Source organism: Podarcis vaucheri (genome assembly GCF_965113315.1).
Source record: "Podarcis vaucheri genome assembly, chromosome: 4".
NCBI classification, from domain to species: domain Eukaryota; kingdom Metazoa; phylum Chordata; class Lepidosauria; order Squamata; family Lacertidae; genus Podarcis; species Podarcis vaucheri.
Genome location: NC_138762.1, coordinates 5164282 through 5180392, shown reverse-complemented (window position 1 = coordinate 5180392; position 16111 = coordinate 5164282). Strand labels below are relative to the sequence as shown.

Here is a 16111-nt window from a genome sequence, read left to right as displayed (position 1 = left end):
TTGTTCTTTTTTCGACTTTTGTTCTTAAATTTATCTCAAAATAATCTTTCAGTGTTTTTTGGGCCTTTTTATAAACTTCTTCATCTCTAAATAAGGAGTCATTCATTCTCCATCTAAAGGATCCAGTTGTTTTCAATTTCATTTCCATCTTTACAGTGTTATGGTCGGAGCAGGTTTTTGGGCAGATTTCTACTTTTTTTATCTTTGGCGCCATCACACTAGTTACCCAAATTTGGTCGATTCTTGTCCATGTCATTTTCGCTTCAGAGAAAAAAGTTCCCTCTCTCTCGAGAGGGTTCCTAGTTCTCCAAATATCAATCAAGTCCATGTTTTCAGTCATTTCGAAGAAAGTCTTTGGTAACCTTCCTTCTTTAGAAATTACCTGTCTTAGTGCTTTATCCATATTTGTAGAGACCACTCCATTCATATCTCCCATCATTATCACTTTATAGTCAAGGTAGTCCATTAAAGTCTCATGCAACTTCTTAAAAAATTTGGCCTTCCCATCGTTTGGTGCATATATTCCAATTATCAAATATTTTTCTCCTTGAATTTGTATTTCAATTGCCAAATATCTTCCTTCTTCATCTTTGAATTGCATTTTAGGATCCAATTTTTCTTTTGCATAAATCACCACTCCTCTTTTTTTAACTTTATCTGAAGAAATGAATTCTTGTCCTAATCTTTTGTTTACAAGCAATTTTCTGTGTGTTCTAGTTATATGAGTTTCTTGTAAACATATCAGATCCAATTGTTCCCTTTTCAGGATATGAAAAACTTGGCGTCTTTTTCTGGGGAGGTTGAGGCCATTGCAGTTCCAGCTAAGAAGTTGCAGAGACATTTTGTTTAATGGGTACTTGTTCCTCCGACTGCTCCGAGTTTTTGTTCCTCTTCAGTTGGTAGTTGTGGTAATCCAAATGATAAATTTGCAATATCTGTTACTCCTCCTCCTTCTGGTGTTGGTCCTCCTCTTTCTGATGCTGGGTCGACTGTTCCTTTCTGCAGATCCTCTTGATTTCTTTCCAAAAAATATTCTTTGTCTTGTACAGTTCTTATTCTCACCTTTTTCCCTTTATAGTTGAAGGACAGTCCCTGTGGAAACTCCCACCTGAAAGGTATGAAATTCTTCTTCAATAGATTAGCCAAATCTCTATAGAAGGTTCTCACTTCCAAAATGTATTTAGGAATGTCTTTAAAAATTTGTACTTGGATATTCCCAATCACCAAAGCTTTTTGGTAATGCAGATTTAATATTTTATCTCTCTCCTCTTTAGTTCTTAAAGTGATCAGACAATCCCTTGACTTATTACTTTGTCTTCTGCCAAGCCGAAAAGCAGTTGTTATCTCAATTTCTTCGTCCTCCAAGTCTTCTTGCCAATTTTCAAAAATTGCCTGTGTGAGATAATCCACAAGGCTGTCTCCTTCACTCTCTGGGACCTGCCTCAATTTTAAATTCCTCTCCTTTCTCTGAAGTTCCAGCAAGGAAAGGGCTGCCTCATGTTCCGTCACTTTTTTCTCTATCGGTGCAAGTTTCCCCTGTGTATCGTCTACAACAATCTTAGCACTTTCTGCAATTTTTCTAGTTTCTGCACTTTCCTGGATTAATTTATTTATAGATTCTGTGTTAGAAGCCACACTCGCGGTGTTCAAATCCAGTCTTGTTGTCAGTTCTGTCAATTTCTTTGAATTCGCTGTGGATTGCTTTGTTAGAGCTTCCAGGGATTGATTTATTTTAAGCAGTGCCTGTGTCATAGAATCCATTGATGCTGCTGTCACTTTTTCCGGTGCAGCTGGCGTAATGCTCGAAATTGAGCCTCTTTTCTTTTGTGGTACTTTGGCTTTGGATCTAGTTATTATCTCTTCTCCCTGACCACTCATGTCCCAAGGACGTTCCCACAGGAAGAAACTTGCAAATGGAAAATCCCACTGTTTTGTCTGTTCTTTTACAACTTTTTCTCTCTTAGCCCTCAAGAGGGAGCAGTTAATAGTAGCCAAGCTAGGGGAAACAAAGAAGCATAGAACCGGATGCAAAGAGTCTAAAGTCCGCCATTAAAGTTATTGCAACTCTTTTTCCAATCTAGTTTTGCCGTCAGAACTTCAATAACATAGTCCCATCAAAGTCCCGTAATTTTGTCACAAGTTAAAATATACACTGTATCCACTTTTTAAAAGACAAATCACTTTCCCGGTTTTTAGTTCTGGCAGCTCGTCCCGGAGGTTCAGGGCAGTGGAAAACTTTGTTTCCTTCTTAGTTAAAAGTATCTTCACGAAATTGTCTCCCCCCCCCTTCTTCTACTAATCGGGGGGGAGATAATTTCAGCTGTCAGAGTTTGACAGTTCAGAGCTTTATCTCTTACAACTGCAGCTGGATCTTTCGTTGCTTTAGTTCTCTGCAGTCCGGGGAGGCAGACTTCCTTAATTTATGCCCTCCCGTTTTCAGCCAAATTTTCAATTTAAATTTAAAAGTCCTGTTTCGTTTCCGATCTTACTCACGGGTGTTCCAGTCCAATTTAATTTTCAGGAAGGAATCGGCGCTCTCCGTTCATGGCGACGCGGCTTCACTCCACGGGCTGGGTAGCGACTCTCAGCACCGCGCTCACTCCCGATGCTGCTCCGGAGCCTTTAAAAAGGCTCTTTCACAGTACCGGGGGGCGCAAAGATGCCCACCGAGTCTCCTTGCTCTCAGGCTTCAGCGCCTGAGATTTTAGGGGTCCCCCGCTCGCCGTAGCGGGTCAGACCCGAACTCGCGGAGCAGTCCTCCTCCGGAGCTTGAAGGAAGGACCGCCATTAAACGCTGGTGCCGACCGGAAGCCCTCGCTGCCTGCTCAGTCAGTCCCCATGCCGAGCTGATGTAAACGCCACTAGCGTGGTGGCAGCTCTACCTATGACAGGCCAGGGGGTTTCGCCCGGGGACGGGGAAGTGTTGTCTTTTGGCTTGAAGAGCGAAGTTCAGGTTGGTGGAGGAAGGCAGACTTGGGTCGATTTGGTTTCGTTACATAGACGTTTACTTTAAAGGTGGTAGAAGGAAGTATAGTCCTATTTCTGTAAGTGGCACAGGGGTCTTTCCACTCGTGGTTTACATGCTCTGAGAGATGGGATCTATTTTGTTATTTTAATTTTAAAAGGGTGGAGTGGAACCGGATATTGACCATCTTGTTAGCCTGGGGCATTGGTCAGCAACCTTTTTCAGCCGTGGGCTGGTCCACTGTCCCTCAGACCATGCAGGGGGGCTGGAGGAGCCAATGCAGCGAGGGGCAGCGCGGCCTCACCTCTCCCCTCGGAGAAGACTCGGCGTCTGGAGGGGAACCTGTGTCTCTACTGCGGCGGGAGTGGACACTATGCCCAATCCTGTCCTGAGAAAACGCCGGCCACAGGGAAATGGCCAACCCCAGTAGCCGATGGCCCAGGCAACCTGGGGTCCCAAACATCGCATGATGGGACCTCACTGGTGGAATTTGCGACACCTCATGGTTCTGTTGCGTCTATACCCCCCCTGGCAGGCCCTGGATTCTCACCCACGCTCTGGTAGATTCAGGGGCAACCCGCTCCTATATGGACTCTGCCTTCGCCGCCCATCATCAGGTGCCACTCCAGGACAAGCCAGAACTGGTACAGGTGGAGGCAATTGATGGACGGCTCCTGCGCTCGGGTGCCGTTACTCAGGAGACTCAGCCCTTGGTCCTGTGTCACCAGCAGCACCGGGAGATGCGCACCTTGGACATTGCCACAATGCCCCGGTTTCCCCTGGTGCTCGGGATGGACTGGCTGAAGTCTCACAATCTTGAAATCGACTGGGTCAATCAGACTGTGCGCTTCCCAGACCCGTGTCCCCATGCTTGGTCTGAGATGCTAGTGGCCGTCCCCACGGGGGAAGCTGTGTCAATGCTCCCCGCTGCTTACCAGGACTACCAAGAAGTGTTTGAGGAACAGGGGCAGAGCAGCTGCCGCCTCTGTAGTAAAGTTAGTACTTTACTAGTAGCTGTTCTTTTTTCAAGTGGAGAGTGAGGCCTTGTGGGAAACCAGTAAGGACTACGAGAGCCGTCCTGTTGCTTTAATTTGTGGGCCCATTGGCTCCAAGGGCATGAGAGGACTTCTATGGGAAAGGAATTGCCAGGCTAAATTGAAGGTTTAACACCTGTGTTCAAAGCTATGAATATACCCTCTGTAATGTTATCTATCCTTGATTGCTTGGGAATGTGCGTCTGCCTAAGCTCCACCAGTCTCCATGGGAAGGGAGGAAACACCTTGATCTAGGTTCTGAATGCTTAATTGGCTCAGCTGCCACAATTTAGAATTATTAGCCCACAAACTGGTCATTGGAGAATTCAAATGTAATCAAGGGATTTTGATTGGTCCTGGGGTTTCTGATTCCACATGCAAATTATGGATAAAAGATCTAGAGAATGGTTTGAAAGCGCACGCTCTGCAATTCGCAAAGAATCGCCCGGCTGCTGACGTCCACCAAGCAGCCGTCCTTTCGTCCTTTTGTGCTTTTGCATTGAAGATTTTCTGAGACCTTTGGATGCGGATTTCTGAAAGACTCTAACTAACCTATCTTTGCTTTAGAGTATAGAAGTAAGTACTAGCTAGCTATATTTTACAACGTTCTTGTAATTCACAAAAAGTTGTGCCTGCTTATTAGCATGTTCTTTATGCTTTTTAAATAAATTTTAAGAAAGAACTTTTAGTCTTGTGTGTGCCTATCCGGGGGGAATGGCTAATTCCAACGCCTAGACTTCTTGGTCGCGCTGTATCAAAGGATTTCTGCCTGCAAGCTTGTGGAAGCAACTTGTAGTTTGGGGGTTAGCCGGTAACAAAGGAGCACAGCCGTCTACCTTGAGCTGTGGCTTCTGGTAACCCTGGGTCGAGGGAGTGGTGGCAGCCCTACCAGTTCTATTATGTCCTGTTTCTGAAAAGTAAACGGGTTTGCCAGCCTTGCCCAAGAAACCTGATCTGGCCGGAGAGCAAAGACAGGTGAGGGAGGGGCAAGACACTGGGTGTCCGTTTACCACAGCCTCATTGGTCTTTCGACTGTGGCATAGACCTCCAGCCCTGGGTGCCCCTGCCTGTGAGCCGCCTATACTTTCTTACGGAACCAGAGCGCTAAGCCTTGCAGGACTTCCTTCGCAATAACCTGGAGAGCGGGTTCATTTGGCCTTCTACCTCGCTCACCGCTTCTCCAGTACTCTTCCTTAAGAAGGGTGGGGAGCTATGTCCCTGCCATGATTACCATGAATAAGATTGCACCAGCGGTCAGTGGACTTCCTCAGTCACCAACTCTCCCCTGATGGGGTGCAGATGGATCCCGGGAATATGGTAGCAGTTCGGGAGTGGGCAGCACCCCGGAATCGCAAGGACCTACAGCGGTTCCTGGAATTCGCCAACTATTACTGAACCTTCATTGTGGACTATGCTCACCGCGCCACCCCGCTGACCCGACTGCTGTGCCCCAAGACACCATTCTCTTGGGACAAGGAGGCAGAGGTGGTTTTTCATGGGTTGAAAGCCTGTCTCCAGAGGGCGCCGCTTTTACAGCATCCTAATCCCTCTCGTCCCTTCGTGGTGGAGACCGACGCCTCCAGTCCAGCTCTCGGTGTCGTCTTGTCCCAGCAGCACGGACCTGATGCGCTGCTGTTACTCTGCGCCTACTATTCCTGCCAGCTTCTTCTGGCAGAGTGTAACTATACCGTGTGGGAGTGGGAACTACTGGCCATCAAGGTGGCCTTTGAGGTCTGGGGCCATCATCTTGAGGGGACAAGATACCTGGTGGATGTGAGAACCGACCACCGGAACCTGGAGTACCTCCAGACTGGGTCGACCACTTGGCATTGGAGGAATTTGCTTACAACAATGTGGTGAACGCCTCCACCCAGCAGACCCTGTTCCAGGCCACTTACGGTTACCATCCGCGTTTGTTCCTGGATGTGCTACCAGCATCTGCAGTCCCCACGGTGACTGATTGGCTCCAGGAGCTCCAGTCTCAGCACCTATTGATGGAACAACTGCGCCAGGCCAAGGATGCGTACAAGGCCCAGGCCGACCGCCGCCACCAAGTGGGACCGGAACTCCGCGTCGGCGAGCCATGGGGCTATATAAATTCTAATTGGACTCTGTTGGAATTGGGCAAGTGTATCCAGGCTGCAATTAGCTTTTTGGTCCCTTAGGAACAACCGAGCAACTTCCACTAGGGGGCGCATAGGAAGATGGCCGACAATAACATCTCTCCGACCCACAGGAGGTAATTTGGAGGCTATGTTGGGAGTAATTAGCCTCCCTACCCACTCAAGACGGTGAGTGGGGCCATTTGCCTACTGTGCCCAATACCACTCCCAAATTTTTGAGGGGGATGGGGGCACTAGGCACAAAAACCCTCCTGTGGGATCTCGGCACTCCTGGACGCTGTCTCTGACCTGCGCCACTAGCTGCAAGAACTTCAAAAGAAACAAATTGGCACGAAGGAAATGCACATACTTCAGGAAATGAGGAGGAGTGAAGACTGCAACAGAAGAGGTCTCTGGAAAAACAAGATTTAACTTATGAGAAGATACGTCAAGATACGGTATGGCAAATGACTGATGGGGGAGGGGGGGAAATGTTTTATTTTTTTTACTTATGTGATTAAATCCAAGAATCCCCTCCCTTCAAGAGTCAAAAGCCAGAAATGAGTAAGGACTTAAGCTGTGAATTTAAGGCTGTGTGGAGATAAACTTTCGAACCAAAGCATGTTTATAGAAGACTGTGGAATATATAAGAGCTTTGTTATGACGCAGTCAAAAATGCTGACGCCATTTTGGGAAGCTCTGTCGGAGGACTAAGACCGGGAGGAGAAAGAGTGAAAGAGAGCTTTTCTATATCGTGGGAGAAACTCCTGAAAGAGGTCTTAAGAGCGACAGAGCTATAAATTTACGATGGGAAAAGTGATCTTATCTCCAAAGGTGACGATTTATGGGAACCATCTGGAATTGAGGAATGACGACGGGAAATCCACACAGGAGTATTATTGGCGTTTATCAGCTTAAGGAGACCATCAGAAGAGACCATAAAGGACAAAGAGAAAATATATGAATAAGTGATGTGGAAACAGCAAGAGAAGATTGGAAAGAACTGTAAATATGTGTTTGGACTGTTTGAACATCTATCCGGACTTATTTGGATTGATTTGGACATTAATGCAGAAGTAAGGATTTAGATCAGAATCCTTCCTCGGATCTGGAAGTATGGGACCCCCCAACAAAATTTAAAAATTCGGCTCTGTAATTTGGAATTTATGTGATGTGGTTTGATTTGATGTGATTGGCCGGTTAATAAAATTTATTTTTTTTTAAAAAAAGAGCTAGCTATGACCCCTGGGAACACACAAAAAAGGCAGAAACAAAACAAACTGCATTTTTCACTTATTATTTGACCTTCCTGCTAAGTGTAAAGCATAGACCACTATTGAGAATGTTTCTCCCCAAGTGCTAGAATGCCACAAGTAATTTAGTAACAAAATGCAACATGTGCTATTTTTCATATGATATCCTATGTCCAGCTATGTGCACTGCTACACCTGCAAATAGCCTTAAGAGGCCTGACATGCAAGTCTCTTAAGATTTACATGAAGACATCCATTTACAACATGCCAGGCTATTATTTGTGGGGCAACTATTTTTTAGAAAAAAATTATATCCCCAAAGGGGGGAATTGTTATAATAATTTTTAGGTGGTTATGTGTGTGTGTGTGTGTGTGTGTGTGTGTGTGTGTGTGTATACACATATAAATGTACCAAGCAAACACATATATTAATATATAAACCACATGTCCAAAACCCACAGGAAAAGTCCTAAAGCCATTTTGACTCTTTCCCTCTTTCAGTCACCTCAAATATTTCTCTACAAGGTCAAAGGAAATGCAGAAACCTCCCCATTGTCTCTGTCCTCACAAATCCTGCCATAAGGGCACATTTAAGGTGTGAATAGGGTGAGCCTGTGACCTGGCTCAGGAATGAAGTATTATCATTACAAGATAATGGCCAGCCTCCCCAGGTAATCTAGTCAAGTGACCATTAACAGGTAACCTGGCAGACAAGGTAAACACAATGCACTCAGATTTCTGTTGTAGACTGCCTTTTCTGTGATGTATGTATGATGTTTCTGGGGGTGGTCTTGGACTCCAGGGCGGGCAATTAAAAATGTCTCTATTAAGGGCTTGCATGCATGGCTCGGGGTCGTCCTCCTCTCTCCTGCGTGTGGGGGAGCACCCTGTTGCAACAGCTTTAATAAAGATCAGGCTTACTAGCTGCTTTGCTTCTCAATATTCTCTGGTTGGTCTCTGTTATTTTCTCCTACCAATAGAGAACCTACAAAAAAACTCTATATGGGCCCTTGGGTACCCCATAAGGAAAAAGCAGCAGGTTTTTCCCCTTATATCACCTGCAATCATATGTGGTGAGTTAGCAATTCACTCCACCCGTTGCTGGATATGTGGCTAGTATGTCACATGTCCCTGTTTACTTTCCTAGGCTTGGGAAGTGTAAGAACAGAAGTCAGTCTTATCTCTTACGCTCTGCTGTGCTTTTGCACTGTTCTTTGTCTCCCTCTCTGTTGCTGAAGAAGAGAGAGGATGCCATTATGATCCGTTTGGTCTCGTCTGCACATGTGATGAGCATCCCCTCAGTTCCTTCATCCATGTCATTTATAAAGACGTTGTTCAACAACGGTCCCAGGACAGAACCCTGCAGCACCCCTCTGGTCACTTTTCCCCAGGATGAGGAGGAACCATGAAGGAGTCCTCTTTGGGTTCGGTCAGTCAAATCCACCTAAGAGTTACCTCATTCAGCCTCATTTTACCAGCTTCCTCACATAAATATCACAGAGGACTTTGTCAAAAGCCTTACTGAAATCAAAATACACAATTTCCACAGCAGTTCCCTGATCAACAAAGTGTATAACTCCATCCAAAAAAAAAGAAAAGAATAAAAATGGAGAGATTTCTCTGGCTTGTCTTGTTTTTGAGAAAGCCATGCTTTCATCCTGTATGTTTATATTGTAAAATCTTCAGATGATGGGCAAACACATTTAAAAAAGCATAAATGAGGATCTTGGCAAGCTGGAACATGTGCAAAGGAAGGTGATTTATGTATTTATTTAATTTGTAAATCACCTGACCAGTGGTGCCGACTTGAATAAAATATTGGTGGGCACCAGGTAAGGCCCGCCTTGCACTATCAATCACAGGATGCATGCACACCATTAGAATGGCAATGTCTATAATGGCAGCGACTTTTTAAAAAAGTAATATTTTGTGCCCGTAGTTCAATTTCTCAGCAGCTCCCCTTGCCCCGGAGAACACTTTTAGCATTCCATCTCCTCTACCTGTGGCATTGTTCAGCAGTGGGGAAAGTGACCTCTTCACACCGGAGGTCCATTTGGTATGGCCCTTTCCAGGTTTTTTCCTGCTCATTGTGTTTGTCTTTCATTTGTTCTCATATGTGTGTTGCCAGTAGAAGCCACAATTCTGTGGGTACCCTAGGTGGTGCAGAAAGCACCTAGAAGCTCCCTAGAGGTTGAAGTGCCGATCAAACTTCAGTTTTGCGCTCTATTTTTTTTAATTTTATTAGTTTTTGACAGTTTAAACACATAACAATAACATAAGAAACATAACAAACATAAAAAAAACATAAAACAGACCTCCCCATACCACCCCTTTTCTGCATCCTTGGTTCGAATTTTTTCAGCAACCCTTCACTCATCACATTATTTAGATCAATTCTTATGGTTATCTTCCTTAATTTATTAATTACAGCTGTGGTTCTTTATTTCCTCTCCCCCTGACCTCCTAATTTTCATCCATATTACAACAATTTTTCAAATATATCTTAAATTTCTTCCATTCTTCCTCCACTGTCTCCTTCCCCTGGTCTCAGATTCTGCCAGTCATCTCAGCCAGTCCCATGTAGTCTATCACCTTCGTCTGCCATTCTTCCAACGTGGGTAGTTCTTGTGTCTTCCAATACTTTGCTAGGATCCTTGCTGCTGTTGTGGCGTACATAAAAAATGTTCTATCCTTCCTTGGCACCATTTGGCCCACCATGCCCAAGAGAAAAGCCTCTGGTTTCTTAGGAAAAGTTCTTTTAAGGACTTTCTTAATTTCATTATAGATCATTTCCCAGAAGGCCTTAATCTTCGGGCAGGTCCACCAAAGGTGATAGAAGGTACCTTCCGTTTCATTACATTTCCAACATTTATTATTGGGCAAATGATAAATCTTTGCTAGCTTGGCTGGGGTCATGTACCACCTATAGATCATTTTCATAACGTTTTCTCTTAAGGCATTACATACCGTAAATTTAATACTGGTGGTCCATAACTGCTCCCAGTCAGCAAGTTCTATGTCATGACCAATATCTTGTGCCCATTTAATCATAGATGATTTCACCCTTTCATCTTGAGTATTCCACTTCAACAGCAAGTTATACATTCTTGACAAATTTTTAGTATTGGGTTCTAACAATTCTGTTTCTAGTTTTGACCTCTCCACTTGGAAGCCTTTTTTTCTGTCCTGCTTGAATACTTCATTTATCTGGCGGTAATGTAGCCAATCTCTCACCTTAGACTTTAATTTCTCAAAACTCTGCAATTTTATTTTTTCACCATCTTGTTCTAAAATTTCAAAGTATTTGGGCCATTTAGAGCCCATATTAAGTTTTTTCACCTCCTTAGCTTCCATTGGTGACAACCACCTGGGAGTTTTACTTTCCAATAAATCTTTATACCGCATCCAAACATTGTATAATGCTTTTCTGACAATATGGTTCCTAAAACCTTTATGCAATTTTACCTTGTCATACCATATATATGCATGCCATCCAAATCTGTTATCAAACCCTTCCAAATCCAAAATGTCTGTGTTCTCAAGAAGCAGCCAGTCTGTCAGCCAGCAGAACGCTGCTGATTCATAGTAAAGTCTTAAGTCCGGCAGGGCAAACCCCCCTCTGTCTTTTGCATCTGTCAGTGTCTTAAATTTTATTCTGGGCTTTTTGCCCTGCCAGACAAATTTAGATATGTCTTTCTGCCACTTCTTGAAACAATCCATCTTGTCCATTATCTGTAATGTCTGAAACAAAAACAGCATTCTAGGCAATACATTCATCTTAATAACAGCAATTCAGCCTAACAAGGAGAGTTTCAACCTTGACCATATGTCTAGATCTTTCTTTACTTCTGTCCAACATTTATCATAATTGTCTTTAAATAAGTTCACATTTTTTGATGTTAAATTCACCCCCAGGTACTTCACTTTTTTTGCTATCCCTAAACCTGTTTCACTCTGAAATCTCTCTTTTTCAGCATTTGATAGATTTTTCTCCAGCACTTTGGTTTTCTGTTTGTTCAATTTGAATCCAGCTACCTGACCAAATATCTCAATTAGTTCTAAAACTCTTTTAGTACTAATATCTGGCTGTTGTAGGGTCAATACCAAATCATCCGCGAATGCCCTTAATTTATACTCTTTGGCTCCGACCTGAATTCCTTTAACCAACTGGTCCCCTCTAATCATATTTAACAAAACCTCCAGGACAGATATAAAAAGTAGAGGGGAGATAGGACATCCCTGTCGTGTTCCTTTCTCTATAGGTATTTCTTCAGTAACCACATTGTTTACAATTAACTTTGCTTTCTGCTCAGAATATATTGCACCTATACCATTTTCAAAACCTTGGCCTACCCCCATCCCTTGGAGATTCTTCTTCATAAAGCTCCAACAAATGTTGTCAAAGGCTTTCTCCGCATCCACAAAAATCACTACTGCTTTCCTATTAATGTTCACTTCCAACAATTCCAAAATGTCTATTATATTCCTCACATTGTCTGACATATGTCTTCCTGGGAGAAAGCCTGCTTGGTCCTTATGAATCTCTCCTACCAGCACTCTCTTCAGTCTTTTTGCCAAAATGTCTGCAAATATTTTGTAATCCACGTTAAGTAGTTATATAGGGCGGTAGTTTTTAACCTGGTTCTTTTCAGTCTCAGTTTTCGGTATAAGTGAAATAAAAGCTTCTTTCCACGATTCGGGTGTCTTTTTCCCCTCCAAAATTTCATTACAGACTTCCTTCAATGGTTGCACTAACCATTCCTTCAATGCTTTATAGTATCTAGCCGTCAAGACGTCTGGTCCTGGAGATTTTCCCAATTGAGTCTTTTGAATGGCATCCTCTATTTCTTGTTCTGTTATTTTCTCGTTCAATATCAGTTTACTTTGTTCTGTAATTTTAGGCAGTCCATATTTTTTAAGAAATTCTTCTATTTCTTGTTCATCAATTGGCCCTTGTGCATATAATTTTCTGATTTTCTGAGGGTGTCACAAGGCCAGCCTACTTTCCCTTTAAAGCAAATTTGGGTCTCCAGCTGTTTTTGGGCTACGGCTCCCATCATGCCTAGCTAGCAGGACCAATGGGGAGAGATGATGGAAACTATCGTCCCGGGAGCTGCTGGGGACCCAAGTTTGAGAAAGCCTCCTTTAAAGCAACTTTTGCGTTTGGCCCGCAAAGATGGGACCTGTCCACATTTGTATTTTCTTGTATTTTGTTTTTCTCATGACCTTTGCGGTGTTTTTAAAAATTTCTTAAAAGGGCAAATTGATAGCAAAATTGTATGGCAAGCTGCGGAAGAATACTGGGGGGTGGCCTCCTCAAATATTTTATGGGGGGGGGCAAAGACCCCTAGGAATTTAAGAGTGGCTGTATTCATACACCCACATGTCTCAGAATGCTTAGAACATAAAAACACAACATAAAAACACAAAACATCACATGTTAAAATACTATTAGATGTCAATAAGAAAAAGGCCTGGTTAAAAAGGTGTGGATTTGCCTGGCTCCTAGAGCTGTATACTGGTTTTTCCAACCTTTGTATGGATTCTTTGATGGGAAGTGAGTTTAGAGCTAACAGTGAAGCTCTTTCCACATTCCACACACCGATAAGGTTTCTCCCCTGTATGAATTCTTTGATGGGAAGTGAGAGAGGAGCTATCAGTGAAGCTCTTTCCACATTCCATACACTGTTAGGGTTTTCCCCCTGTATGAATTCTTTGATGGGAAGTGAGATGGGAGCTCTGACTGAAGCTCTTTCCACATTCCACACACTGATAGGGTTTCTCCCCTGTGTGAATTCTTTGGTGGGAAGTGAGATTGGAGCTCTTCCTGAAGCTCTTTCCACATTCCATACACTGATAGGGTTTCTCCAATGTATGAATTCTTTGATGGGAAGTGAGAGAGGAGCTTGTACTGAAGCTCTTTCCACATTCCACACACTGATAGGGTTTCTCCCCTGTATGAATTCTTTGATGGGAAGTGAGAGAGTAGCTTGTACTGAAGCTCTTTCCACATTCCACACACTGATAGGGTTTCTCCCCTGTATGAATTCTCTGATGCCTAGTGAAACTGGAGCTATCAGTGAAGCTCTTTCCACATTCCACACACTGATAGGGTTTCTCACCTGTATGAATTCTGTGATGGGAGGAGAGTTTAGAGCTAACAGTGAAGCTCTCTCCACATTCCACACACTGATAGGGTTTCTCCCCTGTATGAATTCTTTGATGGGAAGTGAGAGAGGAGCTCTGACTGAAGCTCTTTCCACATTCCATACACTGATAGGGTTTCTCCCCTGTATGAATTCTTTGATGGGAAGTGAGAGAGGAGCTTGTACTGAAGCTCTTTCCACATTCCACACACTGATAGGGTTTCTCCCCTGTATGAATTCTTTGATGGGAAGTGAGAGAGTAGCTCTGAGTGAAGCTCTTTCCACATTCTACACACTGATAGGGTTTCTCCCCTGTATGAATTCTCTGATGCCTAGTGAAACTGGAGCTATCAGTGAAGCTCTTTCCACATTCCACACACTGATAGGGTTTATCCCCTGTATGAATTCTGTGATGGGAGGAGAGTTTAGAGCTAACAGTGAAGCTCTCTCCACATTCCACACACTGATAGGGTTTCTCCCCTGTATGAATTCTTTGATGGGAAGTGAGAGAGGAGCTGTTCCTGAAGCTCTTTCCACATTCCACACACTGATAGGGTTTCTCCCCTGTATGAATTCTCTGATGCTTAGTGAGATCGGAGCTCTTCCTGACGCTCTTTCCACATTCCACACACTGATAGGGTTTCTCCCCTGTATGAATTCTGTGATGGGAAGTGACAGAGGAGCTATCTGTTAAGCTCTTTCCACATTCCACACACTGATAGGGTCTCTCCCCTGTATGGATTCTAAGATGGGAAGTGAGAGAGGAGCTCTTCCTGAAGCTCTTTCCACATTCCACACACTGATAGGGTTTCTCCCCTTTATGAATTCTCTGATGCTTAGTGAGATCGGAGCTCTGACTGACGCGCTTTCCACATTCCACACACTGATAGGGTTTCTCCCCTGTATGAATTCTGTGATGGGAAGTGACAGAGGAGCTATCTGTTAAGCTCTTTCCACATTCCACACACTGATAGGGTCTCTCCCCTGTATGGATTCTAAGATGGGAAGTGAGAGAGGAGCTCTTCCTGAAGCTCTTTCCACATTCCACACACTGATAGGGTTTCTCCCCTTTATGAATTCTCTGATGCTTAGTGAGATCGGAGCTCTGACTGACGCTCTTTCCACATTCCACACACTGATAGGGTTTCTCCCCTGTATGAATTCTTAGATGGGAGGTGAGATTGGAGCTGTTCCTGAAGCTCTTTCCACATTCCGCACACTGATAGACTTTCTTTCCAATGATATTTTGTTGATGGGAAGTGGAATGGGAGCTCTGACTGCAGCTTTCTCCACACTCCAAATTTTTACGTGGCTTCTCCTCCCTGGGGATTTTATCATGGTCACCTTTGTTCTCGATTTCCGTTTCATCACAATCTGCAATGGAGACAAAAAGGGATTAGAGCCTCAGGAGCAAATGGAGAAGAACTGAAGGGGGTTGGGTGTGTGTTCATTACCTGTGTTGTTTGTCATTAACCAACATATTTATTATGAGATTCTGATGCATTGTTGAATGTTGCTTTGTGTGATTTAAAGTAGTGGTTAAAATTGTGGAAGATTTGGAAAAAAGTGTTGTTCTTCTTTTGGAGTAATATTATAAATTTATATATCAATGGAAAGATAATTTCATCAAGAATGCAATCCAATGAAGTTTTTTCAATTACCCATATTCTATCAAACCATATAGCCAAATAACCAGGAAAAGGAAGCACAACTTGCTTAGGTTGACTTTTGTCAGTGTCTTATGTGATTGCTATCAAGTTGGTCATTTAGTGAGGTTGAAAAACATAACCAAATTTTAAAAATGGCACAAAGAGTTGACTTGTCACCCAGAATGTGATGTAAAATTGTACTATTACGTGAACAAGGCTACAGTTATGAAGAAATTAGATGAAAGATTGGGAAAAACTAAACCAAAGGTGGCCTTTCTATATTTTTGAAGAGGTATAAGGAGACTCAGTCACTACAAAATCAGACTGGTAAAGTCAGGAAATGTTGGGAAAGAAACATTCTGCATAGAAACAGTAAAGATGTTTGTACCTTTAAGAACAGTTTCTGTAAGCTCTGGGTAAATTGGGTACAGCTGGCCATGACTACAAAAGGAGAAAACCTGTAGTTTGAACCTGCCTGCAGGAAAAACACCCACAAGCTTTGCTGTTTGTTGTTTTATAATAAAACCTTTATTAAATTTGGTTTTACACCAGTTTTGTGGTGTCACAGTTTCTGTCATCTGCCACCAGTGGAAAATCCCCCTCTAACAGGTTATGGGCCCAGTCCTGAGTGGGCAGAGACAGAACATGAAAATAACCCAGAGACTAGAAGCAACTCAGCGTTTCTCAAGCAGCTGGCTGTGTGGAGGCGCCGGCAGAGAGTGTCTGTTTGAGACCAGGAGCCGAACAATTCTTCAAGCCACGTGTGAGTAAAGACTGAGTGGAAAGCTGAAAGCTGGGTGGAGCCATGGCTGGACTTGGACTTGGAGCTGGAGCTCAAGGGGGAGTTTCATATTTTCCAGTAGAGAAACTGGGAGAGTCCAACTATATGTCATGGAGTTTACAGATGCAGGCATTTTTAAAGAAAGAACAATGTTGGACTGTTATTGTTAACCCTCCTGTAA

The 16111-nt window shown here is 43.5% G+C and overlaps 1 protein-coding gene across 1 annotated transcript in view; it reads right to left on the bottom strand.

Moving 5' to 3' along the window:
• Positions 1-7864: 7864 nt before the first annotated feature.
• LOC309530327 (uncharacterized protein) overlaps positions 7865-16111 on the bottom strand; it is a 73384-nt gene continuing 65137 nt past the window's right edge. Inside the window, exon 6 of the mRNA XM_082219165.1 lies at positions 7865-14874. Coding sequence (XP_082075291.1) covers positions 13043-14874 — 1832 coding nt within the window. The 3' untranslated portion in view covers positions 7865-13042. The remainder of the gene's footprint in view (positions 14875-16111) is intronic.